Source organism: Hyla sarda, chromosome 10 (genome assembly GCF_029499605.1).
Source record: "Hyla sarda isolate aHylSar1 chromosome 10, aHylSar1.hap1, whole genome shotgun sequence".
Taxonomy (NCBI): domain Eukaryota; kingdom Metazoa; phylum Chordata; class Amphibia; order Anura; family Hylidae; genus Hyla; species Hyla sarda.
The window spans coordinates 58602737-58620938 of NC_079198.1; the positions used below are offsets into that span (position 1 = coordinate 58602737).

The window sequence follows — 18202 nt, forward strand, 5'->3', positions numbered from 1 at the left end:
GTACACACCGACAGGCTCAAGGACTGACCCACCTTCTATTCCACAAAACTGCGCGGGGCTGGTACTGCCTGCTTCCCAAAGAAATGACGTCTTGGGACCTCGGCTTGGCACAAGCCATCAGTTCTCTGAAAGGTGCAGAGTTCATAACTTGAAAGGAGAAGGACTGCGGCTCCAGAAACTTGGACAGGAGCACATTCAGCTTCTGCACCATTGGATGAGTGGGTGCATACTGTTGTCTCTTGGACATGGCCTCGCGGATGGATTGCTGGCGGAATGGCTGACTCAAAGTAGGAGGAGCAGGAGTAACTGGAACGACAGAAGGAGGGTATGAAACACAACTCCCTTTGGCTGAGGTGGTGGAGCCTTGGCTGGCTGAAAGAGGGAGCAGCATGCCACTCGGTGATGCAGCAGGCTTGACCACCACATCAGAGCCACGATTCTCCTAGGCTGCTTTATGGTGGTGCAGCATATGTTGACGCAGGGCCATGCTGCCAACATTGGGACCCTGGCCATGCTTCACCTTCTGCCGACACATCTCTAATGTGGCTATGTTAACCTCCTCCAGATGCTTGATGAAAAACTGCCACACCGCCAAGTAGTTGATTTTCCCACAAAAAGTCCGCACTAATTCACTGCTACTGCCACTGTCTCCAGGAACCCTCATCATCATTAAGTTTCTGCATGTCACTGATGTCCTCCTCAGGTTCCTCAACAGTTTCTGCTTCAGGACCCTGACAACACTGCCTCCCACGTCACTCTCCTCATCACTACTTGTCCGCCTAGCGGAGGAAGCGGCGGATATCTCCTCCACTTCGTGGCTGGGCAGTAGCTGCGTACTGTCCTCTATTAGATTGTCCTCACTGAATAGTGCAGCTGAACCCACAGCATAAGGTACTTCTGTAGGGGAGGGAACAGCATAAGACAGAGGCAACAGGAGGACAGGGACTGCTCCCGGGCCATGCCAACTGAGGGTTGTGTCTGAGGAACCCACCGACTGTTGACTGGGGAATCAGATGTCACTTATGATGAAGTGGATGACCGTGTTAACCAATCGATGATGGCAGAAGGGTTGCTGGTCGAGACACGACCGCTAGCTGATACCGGGAGATGAGGCCACTCGCCCCTAGTCTGCTGTGCCTGATAAATTTAGGCCTCTGCCACTTCTCTGTGCATGTCTTGGCACTTCTCTGCCTGACATACCTAGTGTGTATATGAGGGAAGTACAATACGCTTCACTACGCTTATAATAGTATTTGTCTAGAACAGCAGCAGGTATGTACTTTTGGCTGGCCTTTTACAGTAACTAGGCCATCAGGAACAAAATGGTACAACACTTAGATGTACATATTTGGCTGACCTTTCACAGTATCCATGCCCTTGAGACTTTAAGAGGAACAAAATAGTACATGACTTAGCTGTACATATGTGATATGCACCTATGAGGGCAGAAAAATGTGCTACAGTACGCTTAAAAAAGTATTTGTGTACAACACCAGCCGGTGAGTACTTTTGCCTGGCCTTTTTACAATATTTAGGCCCTTGAGACTTTAACAGGAACAAAATAGTTTACCACTTTGATGTACATATGTGCTCTGCACTTATGAAGGCTGAAAAATGCGCTACTGTACACTTTAAAAAGTATTTGTGCACAACACCAGCAGTACACACCAGTGCTGCAGCACACAGTCACTGTGTACTGCACCCAAAATTGCACTTTCTCTCTCTATAAGTAATTCTAGGCAGGATTTGTGCTTGAGCTGAATTGTTGCTGTTCTTCTGTGCAACACACTGCTTTCTGTAATAGAATGTTGTAGACAGTGACTGGGAGGTAAATCGCTGCAGTAAGAATGCTATTCTGTGAAACAAACACTGCCCTCTTTCCCTCTCTCTGTGAAACAGAGCGCTGATGTGATTAGGAGGTGAATCACTGCTGGAAAAAGCTTTTCTGTGCAACACACAACACTGTCTGTCCCTATATATCTCTCTGCAGTGAAAGGCTGAAGTGACTGGCTGCAATATGGCTGCCGATTATATTGGGCTGTGACATCACAGGGGTGACTGGCTGCTGATAGGGTGCATCCTGCATCCTGCCCACCCTTGTTCCCACCTTCCCAGGATTCCTTGCCCCATATCCTCACTTGTGGATCTGCCATTTTAGATTCCCTGGAGCCTGGACCGCACTAAATGGAGTTAAATGAAGCGATTCAAGTGATAGAAACTCGGAGATATTTGCTTTTGCTGTGAATCAAATTTTTCCTGAAATTTGTAACGAATTCAGATTCGTCACATTTGATTTGCTCATTTCTAGTGATGAAAAAAGTGGGTCACAATGAAACAGATTTGTTCAGAATTTTACAAACAATTCAGATTTTTCATAATTATTATTTTTTTTTTTAATTGGCTGTGGGTTTTATACACTTTAGGCCTGGCTCCTGGAAAAATGTTGTGAATATACTTACCTCTTCTACACAATAGAAATATAAGAGGTTAGTATTTATTTGTCTAAAAAATTGGTGAGCTCCACTGGGGACAGAAACTGACATGAATCCTAACAAACTACACTGTGGAGTATGTTGCTGCAAAATAAGCAACATAAATAAATAGATCACCCAACTAGTTGATTTCAAAATGTCTTCTTCAATTGATTTGTATGGTACCATGTGCAATGTAATTCAACAAAAATTTAAAACAGCACAGATTGCAGTACTGTCTATCTGATATTTTTGGAAAATAACATTTTCCATTGATTCCTATGGGAGAATGTGTGACGTAGTTTAGAAATATCTCCGCTGTGAAAAGTGATAGAGTAGAGCTCGCAGTGGCATTCTGCACAGTAATTGGCACTGCACTTTCTAGGAAGAGATAAACTGTCTATCTCCCATTTTTTTAAAATTTTATTTTCTATTCACGACCTTCAGAACGACAATCACCTGTTATCATAAGACTTAACGCACTTGACTATATTTGGGATTCATATCCCACAGATCTCGAGTTAAGTGGTAATGCATTTCAATAAAGCAATGCATACCAAAAATTTCTGCAGACATGAAATCCCACAATAAACTTTGTGACAGTAGTACAGAAATGAACATGAAACTACAGAAACTGACTGCCTTATACAATATACTTCCATACCACATATTATGCATTGCAATGCACAAGGTTGTTTGCATAAAGTATTATCTAATGGCAGTAAATACATTTTTCCCATTTTGATGATATAATAATCCGCTGTGCCCATGATCTTTCCTTACAGAAGTAACCTCTGATCCAGCACTAATAATATGCTCTAGGTGTCCAATTACAAGAAGTCAGGTACTTACCATACCATTCATCCATCCAAGCCACAGCTTGTCTGTGGCCTGCAAGCAAAATGTCTTTAATGTTCTAAAAAAAATAAAAATAAAATAAAGTTACTTTCATGGGATTTTGCAATATACTGGTATTATGTTTGATAAATATTGGCAAATATAGAGACAGTGTAAGCTAGTCTCCCAATGGAGCCAGTTCAAAAGTAAAAAAAGGAATTATGATCATGTATTGCATAGTACAAGAGGTAACTAGAAATACATTCTGCATGTGATATCCCAAAGAGAAAACAAGGTGTAAAGGAGTACATGTCTGTCTTCTGACTGTAACATACCGTATTTTTCGTCATATAAGACGCTCCGGCATATAAGACGCACCTAATTTTTTAGGATAAAAATCTAGAAAATAAAGATTCTGAACCAAATACAATGTAAAGTATAGGACAGTGATCTTCAACCTGCGGACCTTCAGATGTTGCAAAACTACAACTCCCAGCATGCCCGGACAGCCAACGGCTGTCCGGGCATGCTGGGAGTTGTAGTGTGGCAACATCTGGAGGTCCGCAGGTTGAACACCACTGGTATAGGAGGTAGTACTCATGTGTCCCTGCCGCTCGGGACCCGTCACCGCTCATCACCGCTGCCCTGGATGTCACCCTCCATCGCTGTTGCCGCATCCCCGGGGTGTCCCTGTAGCTCCGGAATGTCTCTGCTGCCCGGTGTCCTCGCTCTCCGTCGCCGTCATGACGTCGCTACGCACACCACTACGCACGCCGCTCCACACGCCGCTCCACACGCCGCTCCACACGCCGCTCCACACGCCGCTCCTATTGGATGATGGGACGGCGTGCGTGACGAAGTGATGACGACGAAGGAGAGCGCCGGCCATGCAGGGGATCCCGGCACGGAGCAGACACTGAGGAGGCAGGTAAGGTCCTTCCCGGTGTCCTGTAAGCTGTTCAGGACGCCGCGATTTCACCGTGGCGGTCCCGAACAGCCCGAACCGCCAGGTTAGTGTTATTTTCAGTTCAGACGCGGCGGTCAGCTTTGATCGCCGCGTCTGAAGGGTTAATTCCGGGCATCACCGCAATCGGTGATGTCCTGTATTAGCCACGGGTCCCGGCCGTTGATGGCCGCAGGGACCGGCGCGATAGGTGTATATTCGCCTTATAAGACGCACCAACTTCCCCCCCCCCCCCCCCCCACAGTTTTGGGGAAGAAAAAGTGCGTCTTATACAGCGAAAATTACAATACTTGCCCACAGTTCCTTTTTGGTTTAATGCAAAACCCACCCAAACATGCCAGCCACTCCTCAGGTAATGTTGGAAGTATTCTGTAATCTGCCACCTTGTCTACTTGTTCTGTCAGTAAAAGATTTTGAACTTTTGACAGAGAAAACCCCATTTTGGTTAGTCCTACCTTGCTTAAGTCCTGTGCAGGACTCCCTTCTTTATACAGGACATAGAGAGGAAAAAATTCACTATGCCCTTCTATCCTTGGTGACAGAATTTGTTCCGGTTTGATCTTTATTACATTGGCAAGGTGAACAGTAAGATTACACTCCATGGCACAAATGTCTGCAAAATTACAATCTAGAATACTGGCGTATAGTTGCACAGGCAAGCATGGGTCACATTAACTCTAATGTAGTCGGCAACTACGCTTGGGTAATTTCCCACACATACACATATTATTACTTGTACTCAAAAAGCAAGGTTTGTTACTCTTTTGAGTTTACGTAATTAGACATATTCAAGTAATATAAGGTGTATTGTTCCTGTCTGTGCACACATATGTCGGCATCCCGTTTTTTTTTTTAACGATATATTCTTGCCATAGGCTGCACAGGATGTGAATGAAACCATAGAAATTAGTTATGATCTTTTGCATTATTTGTTTAGAAACCTATCTGTGACGGATCCTAGAGTCACCCTACCTACTTGGATGGACTTTGGGACATCGCTATTTGTACCCCTCAGTTGATGTTGTCCAGTGACATAAAGCTCAGAGTTAAAATACTTTTATTTATTGTTTTCATACACTTTCTGCACACGGTCCACTTTCTGTGCACAATACACCTTTTTGCACATGGTCTACCTTTTGCACATGGTCCACCTCCTTTACACAGTACACCTTTTGCACACGGTTCGCCTTTTGTACAATGCACTCATTCTACACATGCTTCTCCCTTTTGCACACAGTCTGACTTCTGCACACCTCCACCTTTTGCACTCAGGGCACTGTATAGGGAGAGCTATTTTTGTTGGATTATCTCCCAGACTACCTGTCACATGTATTGTCTTTACTGACCCTTCCCCCTGTGATGTCCTTCCTATAAATGAGACACTTGTTCCACAATAAAGAGTTCTGATTTTATACCTGAAGACTGGTGTTGCCTGGTTCTTTGGGTACAAGGATGCAATAATCTCTAGTTCTGCCTGGGGATATTGCCTGTGATACGCTGGGGCTTGTCATTCGGAAGGAGAAGTCCCTTTTGGCGGAGTCAGTCCGTCACTCTATCTATTACTATTTTCCACTATTACTCATAAATATAATAATATTTAATTAAGTTGGGTTTTCTGTACAACAATGATACACTTACCTTATGAATGAAGCTTTCTACTCTTGACTGAAATCCGTACACTTCAAATTTAGCTGCAACTAATTTATAAGAGCACATAATGGGCTTTGTGGTTTGCTGCCAATCCTGCAGTAATGGCCCTCGACCAGTTTTTTCTGAACGGAAAGTTCTGAGGTCCTAATAGATAATACAGCATATAAAATGTGATGACAAAACAACTCTGTGGTTGCTTTCTTAGACAAATTATATATATATATATATATATATATATATATATATACTGTATATATTATTACAATAAAGATAAATAAAGATAAGATCTATGTAACTAAATGCAACTAGATGTTAACATTCACATTTTTGGTGGTATTAATTCAGTGGTGGGATCAGGGATGCAGCAACATGGGTCCTCCTTTTGCTGCTGGTTCATATCACTGTACCACCTTTATAACAGGGAAGGCTGGTATTTGTTGCAAAACAAAAAGGACTTGTGGTTCTTGGTTGCTTGCCACTTTACAGTGGAGAAGTCTTTTGCAGGCTCACACATTGGAGAAAAAGTGTCGAGCAACAAGTACTTCAAAAGTACCATGCATTAAAATGTAAACAAAATTTACAGCAAATACTGGAGATTTTGATATCGATTGTGTATCCATTCATTTTCCAGCCCCAAAATTCTGCTTGTTTAAAAGAGGTCAGTTGGCAGAAGTGGCATATAACTAAAGTTAAAAATGGTGTTTTGAATACACATTACTTGTCCTCCATCCACATGATAGTAGATAAAAGGGGACCTTGGTCTTTGTCAAGAATGAAGCGGCAAGTCACTGGTCCATTCAGTGTCTATGGAGCTTCCTAAGAGTACAAAACGCTTAGCTTCACCACTCCATTAATAACAAAGACTGGGGGCCTCATTTTGGACAACCCAGGGGTTCCTTACAGTTGGACTCCACTGCAATTTGACACTTAGCCACTTAGCCTGTGAAAAGTAATGTTAATACTAAATGATGTTAACTCAGAATACTACTTTAAATGGTCACTGAAACTTAAAAAAAAAGCCCTAGAAAGTTTGATTAGTCAGGTTTTCAGTGTTGAGACCACCCCAGATCATAAGATAGAAAAGGGGGAGAATTGATTAGCTAAGTAAGTAAAGCCCTGGCTTTTCCATCTTGCTGCAGGAGGCTTCATTTTGTTTATGGACATTGTCTCCTGCAGTAGGAAGGAGATAGCAGTGAGCTAGGGAAAAAGGTACTTAAGTGAGTGCTTTACTCAGCTCTTTCTATTAATTGTCAGGGGTGTCACCTAAGACCTTGACAGATCAAAACTTTTTGTCAGGCCTTCCCTTAAGTACAGATGAAAAGTAAAAAGTGAAAGGGACTTTTTAAGAAGAAAGACAAAAACTGTGAAGCAGCAGCAGCAGCTGTGGGGGACACATTTGGGTGGTACGGTATATATTTCGAAACCACTTGGCTATATAAAAGTCCTATACCAGAGCAATACCTGTAAATGTAAATATTAGAATCAAGGAACATTTGTGTGGGTATTTGAAACCTACTCTGATCCCATGTATACCTACCTACATTTGGAGGATATATTAAACAGGTTGTGCCATCTTGTAAAATTATCCAACAGGATAGGAGACAACTAGGTGATCAATGGGGATCCAACCACTAGGGCTCCTGCAAATCTTGAGAACGGAGACCCTAGTTTCATGTTAGAATGGGATGGCAGGTCATGCATGCGTTCTCTTCTGCTCCATTCATTCTCTATGGAAGCTGCCAGAAACAGTGGAACTCTATTTTCATATATGTTTTTGCTGCTCCCATAGAGAATGAATGGAGCATTGGCATGCATGCGTGACCCGACGCTCCATTCTTGGAATCATTAGGCCCCAGTGGTTGGACCCCCTGCGATCAGCTAGTTATTCCCTATAGTGTGAATAGGATTTTACAATAAGGAACAATCCTTTAAACATTACAATATGGATAAGCCCTTTAAACAAAATGCTATAGGCACCAAAGAGTTTTCCCTCCCCCAAAGGTGTACATGCTGTAGAAGTAGTCTGCTTTGTCCATATTAACTAATCACAGCATAGCTTTCATGTCTCAGATTGCTCTGGTAAAATAAAGGCTGACCTGTGATTGGTTGTTCTGGGCATATTAGTTTTTATCTAAGATTGATAAATCTGGAATGTGTTCATTCTTACCTCAGATTTTTTGTAATAACCTTCTGGAAGTTCATCACATGCAATGTCAATATAACACATATCATCTTCTGGAGTTGGTTTTTCACCAAATACCTAGAAAAACAACAGTTGTTTTTACTATGATTGCTATTCTCTATGATAAGGTTGCTAAATTTCCCCCATATGGGGCAAAAGCCTATAGAATGGTCTGCAGTGAAATGGCAATACACAGAATTAACAGCGTTTTAGGTCCTTTACAGCTAGGGCCAACGAACTATAGAGACCTTAATAAAGATCAGCTTTTACTTCTATTATTATTATTTATTTATTCTTTTATTAATTAACAGTTGGAATAATGGCTAAACTTGAAAAATAAAAGTAGAAATCCCTGAAATGTTACTTTAACCCCTTAAGGACTCAGCCCATTTTGGCCTGAAGGACTCAGACAATTTAATTTTTACGTTTTCATTTTTTCCTCCTCGCCTTCTAAAAATCATAACTGTTTTATATTTTCATCCACAGACTAGTATGAGGGCTTGTTTTTTGCGCGACCAGTTGTCCTTTGTAATGACATAACCCATTATATCATAAAATGTATGGCACAACCAAAAAACACTATTTTTGTGGGGAAATTAAAAAGAAAAAAGCAATTTTGCTAATTTTGGAAGGTTTCGTTTTCACGCTGTACAATTTATGGTAAAAATTACATGTGTTCTTTATTCTGAGGGTCAATATGATTAAAATGATACCCATTATTACATACTTTTCTATTATTTTTGTGCTTAAAAAAAATCACAAACTTTTTAACCAAATTAGTACATTTATAATCCCTTTATTTTGATTAACTCTAACTTTTTTATTGTTCCGTATGAGCGGCGGTATGAGGGCTCATGTTTTGCGCCATGATCTGTACTTTTTTTATACCACATTTGCATATAAAAAGCTTTTAATAAATTTTTATAATTTTTTTTTTAATAAAATGTATTAAAAAAGTAGCAATTTTGGACTTTTTTTTTTTCGTTCATGCCGTTCACCGTACGGGATCATTAACATTTTATTTTAATAGTTTGGACATTTACGCATGCGGCGATACCAAATATGTCTATAAAATTTATTTTTTACGCTTTTTGGGGGTAAAATAGGAAGAAACTGACGTTTTACTTTTTTATTGGGGGAGGGGATTTTTCACTTTTTATATTTTACATTTTTTTACATTTCTTTTTACACTTGAATAGTCCCCATAGGGGACTATTCATATCAATACCATGATTGCTAATACTGATCTGTTCTATGTATAGGACATAGAACAGATCAATGTTATCGGTGATCTTCTGCTCTGGTCTGCTCGATCTCAGACCAGAGCAGGAGACGCCGGGAGCCGGAAGGAGGAAGGTGAGGGGACCTCCGTGCGGCGTTCTGAATGATTGGATCCCCGCTGCTGCGGGCGATCCGATCATTCATTGAATTTGCACACTGTCGCAGATGCCGGGATCTGTATTGATCCCGGCACCTGAGGGGTTAATGGCGGATGCCCGCGAGATCGCGGGCGTCGGCCATTGCCGGCGGGTCCCTGGCTGCGATTAGCAGCCGGGATCAGCCGCGCATGACACGGGCATCGCTCCGATGCCCGCGGTTATGCACAGGACGTAAATGTACGTCCTGGTGCGTTAAGTACCACCGCACCAGGACGTACATTTACGTCCTGCGTCCTTAAGGGGTTAATTAGGTGCCAATTGCTGCTTCCCAATACTTATGACTGACAAAGTATTAAAAAAAAGAAAAAAAAAAAGATACTTTTGTTCGGAATTGCTGCAAATTTTTCCTGCAGATTTGCAATCACTCATTTTTTTTCTATTTGTTGTTGCTTTCATCACTTTCTATGCATAATGGTGAGATCCACGGTGAATCTGCCACAAAATCCACACTTAATGCATGTGGTTTTTGCTGTATATTTCTGCATGAAAAAAATGTATGTGGAATCACCCAAAGGGATATATTGTCAATCTGAGTATAGCTATAAATACAGTCTGGAATACTTCCAAGCTTATACTGCTGGCTGCATTTCTAACCATGACTGCAGCCTGCCAGCTAATCTTTTGCCAGCTAAATCTTTGTTCTTTGTATGTGTTTGATTTGTATAAGTATTTGCTTAGTGTCTTTTCACTTTGATTCAAATGGCTGAGACATTTGCACTTTGTGATTTGCAATACAAATTTATACATTTCCAGGAAAAACTATTGACCTCCAACATGCATGAACTTCCAATAGAACACAACCCAGCAAGACCAACAACTTCAAATGATCTGTGATACATTTTTATTTAGAGTTGTGGTTTATTTATATATGTTTATATATGTGGTTTATCATTGATACATATGAAATGCCAAAATCCATTTAAAGTGATGTCAGGATCTGACTTCTTAAACTCTCTGTATCCCAAATGAAAGAAATGTGAAATGACTTGAGATAGCAAAGACATTTCCAGCAACTAAGTTAAGTAGGGATTCCATTTTAACCATAGACTTTTAATGTTGGTGGTCTGGCAGACCCTGATCTGCGGGTAGATGGATCTGACAGGATGAATTTTTCATGCCTGATGGCTTTGTTTCCCTCTGAGATAAGAGGAGAGGTCATATATATTCAATTGTTTTTGACTACTTTAATAGAATGGTAATAGTTATTTTCATGGCATTTTAATATGCAGAACAGCTGATAATCAGAAGATCTGAATGGCATTATTATAAAAATAGGAGCGCAAAAGGGAATATTTGTAGACTGAAGAGAACCTCCTATTTCAAATGACAGAGACTTAGTACTATAATGAAGTTCATTTAGTGTAGTGTTGATGTTATTCAATTTGTAAGCTTATGGCTGTGATTAGATAGCTTTAAAGTGTACCTATCATTTATAAAAATAAAAAAAATAAAAACTTTTGACAAGTCACAGAGACATGGCAAAAATTTTGAACAGTAAAACAAGCAGAGAGAAGCACATGCGTATGCAAGGATCTTCATACAGCTTTACTAGACAGCCTGATTATAAGTCTAGGGTTATGTTCACACTGAAGAAAAAAACCTAGAAATAAAGTCATAAAATGCCCCCAAAACATATTTTTTTTCAACTGGAAAAAGCATTCAAAAAGCACTGACCAGTAGATCTTCTTGGAAGCTAACATTGAAACTAATTGAAGCTTGAAAAAAACACTTTAAAAAGCCTCCAAAATGCTTGTACTTTTAAAAACAGACTGTAAAAAACTCACTGATTGTCAAGCTGTTTGGAGGCTGAAGAGAGGGAGGGCAGCTTATCTATAAACAATGTACAACACTACGTCTGTAATCTCTCTGATAACTCATTAAAAGTTGGAATCCATCTTTTAGTTTGTATACACGACCGTGGCTGCTTTGAATCAGTGAAGCAAGTGGAAAGTTTACTGCACTACACTTTACTACACAATGGTGCATGTCTCTGGTTGGCTTATACCATATACTGAGCTGCATACTATATATGAATGGGCACAAAAATTAGGTGGAGTAGTAGAACATGGAGAACTTGATAGGTAAAGCTATGTGTTGTTGCTGGTCGTATCCATCCATGTGGACTCCACAGTCCTTGTCTCAGCCCTGGCAAACTTAGTTTCTCCAAGTTGGAAGGGAGGCATGCATTATTTTGAAGGTTGAGTGTCGAATCATTACTTAAAGGCCCATCCTATAGCATGGCAGGGGCTGCAGTTTACAGTGGGTGAGTAGGTGAGGGAGGATGAAAAATTATAAATTCCCAGTTCGTCAGCAACATTTTTATATCACCCCCTTCCCAAGCTAGTATTAAGACCACTGTTTGCAGACAGTTGACTAAATAATGGAGGGGTGCAACAGGGGTGCAACAATAAAATGGAGGGGTGCAACTAAAAAATTAAATACATTTTTATTGAATGCTAAATGGCAGTTTTACATACATATTTATTTTCTTTCCTTTTTCTTTCCAACTGGAATTACCTTTTACAAATTTACAAATGGTTGTTAGCATGTTGGTGAACTTTATAATGTGTAAATCACTAGGTCAGACCCCTTTATAATGTGTAAATCACTAGTCAGACCGCATATTGAGTATTGTGCCCAATTTTGGGCACATGTATATAAGAAGGACATGGCTGAACTAGAGAGGGTGCAGAGGAGGGCAACAAAGATAATTAATGGCATGGGAGGATTAGAGGACCTTGACAGGTTATCAAGCTTGGGGTTATTACGGAAAGTTTGGAGAAATGACGTCTTAGGGGCGATCTGATTACAATGTACAAATATATGAACGGAAAGTACAGAGATCTTTCTAGTGATCTTTTTATACCTAGGCCGATAACTATGACAAGGAGGCATCCTCTACATCTAGAGGAAAGAAGGTTTCACCATCATCACAGAGATTCTTTATTGTAAGAGCAGTGAGACTATGGAACACTCTGCCACATGATGTTGTGATGTCTGACTCCATAAATAAGTTCAAGGGGGATCAGGATGTTTTTCTGGAAAAATGTGATATTACAAGTTATGGATAACAGATTTATGGGGATAGAAGGTTAAACCAGGGATTTATTCTTCTTGCCATAGTGGAGTCAGGAAGGAATTGTTCCTGTCATAAGCCAATCCACATCAGCCTTTTTTTTTTTTTTGTCTTCCTCAGCATCAACACATTAGGGTCTAAGGGTGAATATGATTGACTTTTTTATGGTCTTTTTTCAATTATGTAACTAAATAACTATGTAACTATAATGAATCTACCTCTTAACACCATGTATTTGTTAGGTTGACAATGCTTTATATATGGATAGAATGGGGCAGCAGCTTTGAGAGAGTAATGGTTATTTTGTCATTTTAACACATTTCCTCCATTAGCTAAGTTTTCACAAATTGGAAAAACCCAGAAAATCCCTTTTTGGCAATAAATGGTTTTAAAGAATTGAATAGGTATCCTTTTGTCCAAGACATAAGAAAATCAGCATTCAGTGTACATTGTTAAATGTATACTGGTTATAATGCTTTATGTAGTAGAGAATGCTTACCTGTGCATTGCAGCCATTGTTATTTTCAAACTTGGTTTCTATTCGGATTTGAAATTTTGGCAGAAAAGAGCACTATGGAAACAAAACATGAAACACTTGTTTTACTATGTCAATAAACCATTGTGAAAATTACATTTGCATCCTGTACCATTTGATTATACAGCTCAAACTAAAGCTAATAAAGTGGTAAAAGGTAAGCACAACAAAACATTCCTAGAATTCAATTAAAATACTCTAAACATTGATGTACAAAGGGCTGGATATTTGCAAACGACACTGGCCTGAATACAGCCTTCACCAATAAAACTGTCTGGAGCTACATGATTTTCAACTTTGAAATGTCTTTGTGTACACTCAGTAGGACAATTCTCCAAGTTTCTATGAAAAACTGTCTTTCAAAGCATTCCCAATGCTAGGTTTACAGGAACCATTGTATTTTATAGAGCCATAAAGTGTACTAAATAAATACCAGTGCCATTGTTTATACTAAACACATACAATTATATTAAAGTAGATCCTAGATCAATGGCAGGATATTACAGTATTTGTAAAGAATAGCCAGTCCTATAAAATAATCCTGGTTGTGAATGTGCTGCTATTGAGAGGAGTCAACCGTCAAGCGTAGACATACCATATACACATCAATTTAAAAAGAAAGTCATAGCAGCACATCCACATGTTAGGTGTTGATCCATATTTCAATATCTAACATCAAGTAGTTTGTACACATTTTAATCAAGCTGTATAAACCAACTTTCCACTTGAAGGCCACCTGATTTAAGTTGTTCCCTAACCTAAATGGTATGACTCTGGGTGGCGACCACCACCACTGCAACACAAGTGCTCATAGGAGGAATGACCTACTGTTGCAACAGAAAGGTTGTTTATCTTGTGAGCAGCATTTGATCACATACTTTTAATCCCAGACCATTTTGCCTTAAGGACACTGTTACGCTTTTGTTTCTTCCTCCTCCCCATAATATTTTTTTTTCCTCTGGCTCAATTTTCCTTTGTAATGACACCTTTAGTTTTTCCATAAAATGTATGGCAAATAAAAAAAAAAAATATTTCTGGGAGGGAAATCTGAAAAAAAAATTTGGGGGGTCTCATTTTTATGCAGTGCGTATGAGCCCGTCCGGTAAGTCCACTATGCAAACTGGTAAATCTAATTTAATGCTTTAGACCCCGTGATCTGTATTAATCACAGCACCTATCATGATAATGATGGTCAGTGGTGGGATTGCTGCTGCCTGTCAGCAGAAGTGTCTGGCTACTGTTAGTGAAGCGAGTTCAGCTCCTGCGCTCTCACTTCATAATTACTTAAAGGAGATATCCAGTGCTGAAAAACGTATACCCTATCCTAAGGATAGGGAATACGTTTCAGATCGCGGGGGGTCTGACCGCTGGGGCCCCCGCGATCTCCTGTACAGGGCCCCGGCAGCCCGCAGGAAGGGGCCGTGTTAACCACTGCACGAAGCAGCAGCTGACACACCACCACAATACAACTCTATATTGCCTTCGGCAATCTCCGCTTCTGCCATAGCGCTGTATTGAGAGGGCATGTTAGCCGCCGATTTGTGCGGCAGTCGACACCGGCTATCTGGCCAGTGAACCGGGGCCCCGTACAGGAGATCGCGGGGGGCCCCAGCATTAGGACCACCCGTGATCCGAAACTTATCCCCATCCCTAGGATAGGGGATGCGTTTTTCAGCACTGGACTACCCCTTTAAAGGAAAACTGTCATCAGTGTTACCCATACTAACCTGTTGTTTTAATGTGGGTGACACTGATGACAACCATACTTACGTGTCCCCATTCCTTTATCCCATTGTCCGGCTATCTTCCTCCATATCTTCCATTTCAGAGCTGGCTTTGGGCACAGGCAGAGTTTCCTGATGTCACAGCTGCTGCTTCTCTGCTGGCCCCAGTTGTGAGCAGGCCTGCGGAAATAGCAGTGGGGACATCAGGAAGCTCTGCCTTTGCCCCAAGCTTGCTGCCAGAATGGAAAATATGGAGGAAGATAGTGGGACAATAGGACCACGGAATGGGGACAGGTAAGTATGATTTTCTTCAGTGTCACAGGCATTACAGACCTTTTGCCAACAGGTTAGTGCAAGTAACACTAATGACAGCTTTTCTTTAATGCTTCGGGGCATACATTTATGCCCTGATGCATTTATTCCAGGCATGCATTTACGCCTGATGTCATCCAGGAGTTAAGTATAATGACCAGTATGTACTTAAATGAGTATTAACACAAATATAATTCAATAGATGTTCACTAGTTCAATAGCTGTTTAACAAACTTCTATTTAATGTGTGTGACTTTCTTTGCTGCAAACTAACCTTATAAAGCAACCTACATTTCAGGTTTACCGGCTGTATGAGTTTCAAAACTGGAAGGTATATCCACTAATTCAATATTGGCAAAATTGCTTAAATGGTTACTACACTTTCAACAAACTTTGTATTAATGTACTATTGATTAACTTTGTATTAACCAATAGTACAAAGGAATCTATATCATTTATATTCCTACGGATTATCCTAGGCATTAAATGCAAGATAAAATTTAGAAAACAAACTCCAATGGACATTGTAAAAAACTTACTTTAGACAGCTATACTGATTTAAAAAAGGAATGTCCTCTAGAATACATACTATATTTAGATTACATAAATTCCATCTCAACATTAAAATGAGACATTCTTGTAACGGTTTAATGTAACATAAGTAACATAGTATTACACCTTGATAATGTACAAAAGACAAAACAAATAGGACGTAACATTGTGAGACTTACTGTGTATTCTTTTTGCCAGCCAACACAAAACCATGAAAGAAAAAAAAAAAAAAGAAGAAAAGCATTAGTCAGGTGTAGGGGACACGCTGAGCACAATGTCAGTCAGATATCAGGCTAACAATATATTGCCAACATAAAAACTCCCACTTCGGAATATTTATGCTATTTTAATCCCTTTTTTATGTTAATTGTACAGTTTAGTGGAAAATTACCCACAAGCTCCATTCTCTGCAAATGATAATAAACTAGAGATTCTTGAACTCTAGCATGGTCTGACTGCCAGGAAAATATATGTCTAAACTTGGTCCAGACATCAAAGTTGTCTGAACATCTATGATAAGTGTTCACATGTTTTATTGTATAAGATTTTGTATTACAGTGTTTTTAAAACCAGTCAACACTGTTATATGTCAATGTAAAGACAATAAATTAGTATCCTTTGTTGTGTCTGCTGAGAAAATTCAGCATTGAGCCCAGGTTTATAAATCTATCAATCAGAAAAAAATTGTGATGTGTCCATAATGATGTGCGGGTAATATGAAAGCTGAACTGTGGAGGGGATAAGTGTCTGATTGCAAGGGGTCCAACCGATGAGAGATGCCCCCCCCCCCCCACCACCACCACCACCACCATGTCCTTGCACGGCATCCCAGCAGTCCCTAAGACCCCTGCACATATCTATAGAGATACATGGAGTGGGCATGTGACCAATAAAACATTTGTAAGAAAAAACTTTGAAGGAAATTTCTGTAAATGTGTTTCAGGGGAATGGTTAAAACTACCACCACTACTACTACGCTTACTTTTGGATTATAAAGAGGTTGCCTAGAGAATTGCTTTTATCTTTAAAAGTCAGGAAAAAACTCACCCACCACCAATCCCCACCAGTGCCAGTTCCCATTGCTGATCACTTCCTACTACCTTCTTGGCCAATCACTCTCCACAGCATGGTAATTTCCTGTGTGCCGAGATGAAAGCAGGAGGCGTTTAGTAGTGGGGACTGGCACCAGAGAGGAGCAGCAGCAGGTGAGTACATATATCCAATACAATACACTGGGTTATAGTGTGGGTGAACAGGAGACCAATGCGGGATCAGGGATCTGCGATTTTTCATTTTAGCACTTTTGTTGTTTCCTCCTCATCTTCTAAAAATCATAACACTTTCAATTTTCCACCTAAAAATCCATATGAGGGCTTGTTTTTTGTGCCAACAATTTTACTTTGTAATTCCATTAATAATTTCACCACAAAATCTACAGCGCAGCAAAAAAAAAAAAATTAGTTGTGGGGCAAAAAAAAAAAAAGACATTTTGGAATTTTTGTGGCTTCCGTTTCTACGCAGTGCAGTTTTTGCAGTTTTCAGTACCAATTGCACCTTATCTTTATTCTGTAGGTCCATATGGTCGCAAGGATATCCAAGTTATATAGGTTTCATTCTATTTTACTCCTAAAAAAAAATGTATAACTACATGCATCAAAATGAATGCGCCTCTTCTGACCCCTATAACGTTTATATTTTTCTGCATGAGGGGCAGTATGAGGGCCCATTTTTGTTTTGATCACACTTTTTGATCACTTTTTATTCCCTTTTTTTACGTGTAAGCCATTGACAATGCGGTTTAATTAACATTATATTTTTATAGTTGGACATTTAATACCACATATGCTTTTTTTTTTTATTTACCCATTTTTTTTTTTTTTATGGAAAAAGGGGGGTGATTCAAACTTTTATTAGGGAAGGGTTTAATTCACATTTGTTAACACTTTATTTTCAGGGGACTATAACACTGCATACATTCAATAGCTTGACATTGATCAGTGTTATCGCCGCTTGACTGCTCTTGTCTGGATTTCAGGCACAGAGCAGTCATTCGGCAATCGGATAGCAAAGAGGTTCCTCACATCCTGCAAGCTGTTCGAAATGCCGTGATTTCACCACAGCGGTCCAAACAGCACCACTGAGCTAACCGGCAATGTTTACGTTCCTTTTAGATGCGGCGATCAAGTTTGATCACTGCGTCTACAGGGTAAATGCTGGACATTAGCCTGATCGGCAATGTCCATCATTAGCCATGGGTCCGGGTTGCTTATAGCAACTGGGACCCATCGGTTATGATGCGCGTTCACCTGCTGAGCGCCCGTCATACGGCGGGAGCTGCAAATGAACGTTAATGAACGTCCATTTGCGGCAAGGGGTTAAAGATAGAAATTATTCTTAGAATATTTTGTAAGGAGATAAGGATCAGGAAGTTGGACATAAACATGCCACTTACTTATGTTC

General features: G+C 40.2%; 1 protein-coding gene across 1 annotated transcript in view; it reads right to left on the minus strand.

The window, feature by feature from the left end:
• The window catches only part of LOC130293840 (cytoplasmic phosphatidylinositol transfer protein 1-like), a 218742-nt gene that overhangs the window by 15662 nt on the left and 184878 nt on the right, over nucleotides 1-18202 (minus strand). Inside the window, exons 4-8 of the mRNA XM_056542999.1 lie at nucleotides 15922-15929; nucleotides 13119-13190; nucleotides 8090-8182; nucleotides 5911-6066; nucleotides 3324-3387 (exon numbers count right to left, since the gene is read on the minus strand). Coding sequence (XP_056398974.1) covers nucleotides 3324-3387; nucleotides 5911-6066; nucleotides 8090-8182; nucleotides 13119-13190; nucleotides 15922-15929 — 393 coding nt within the window. The remainder of the gene's footprint in view (nucleotides 1-3323; nucleotides 3388-5910; nucleotides 6067-8089; nucleotides 8183-13118; nucleotides 13191-15921; nucleotides 15930-18202) is intronic.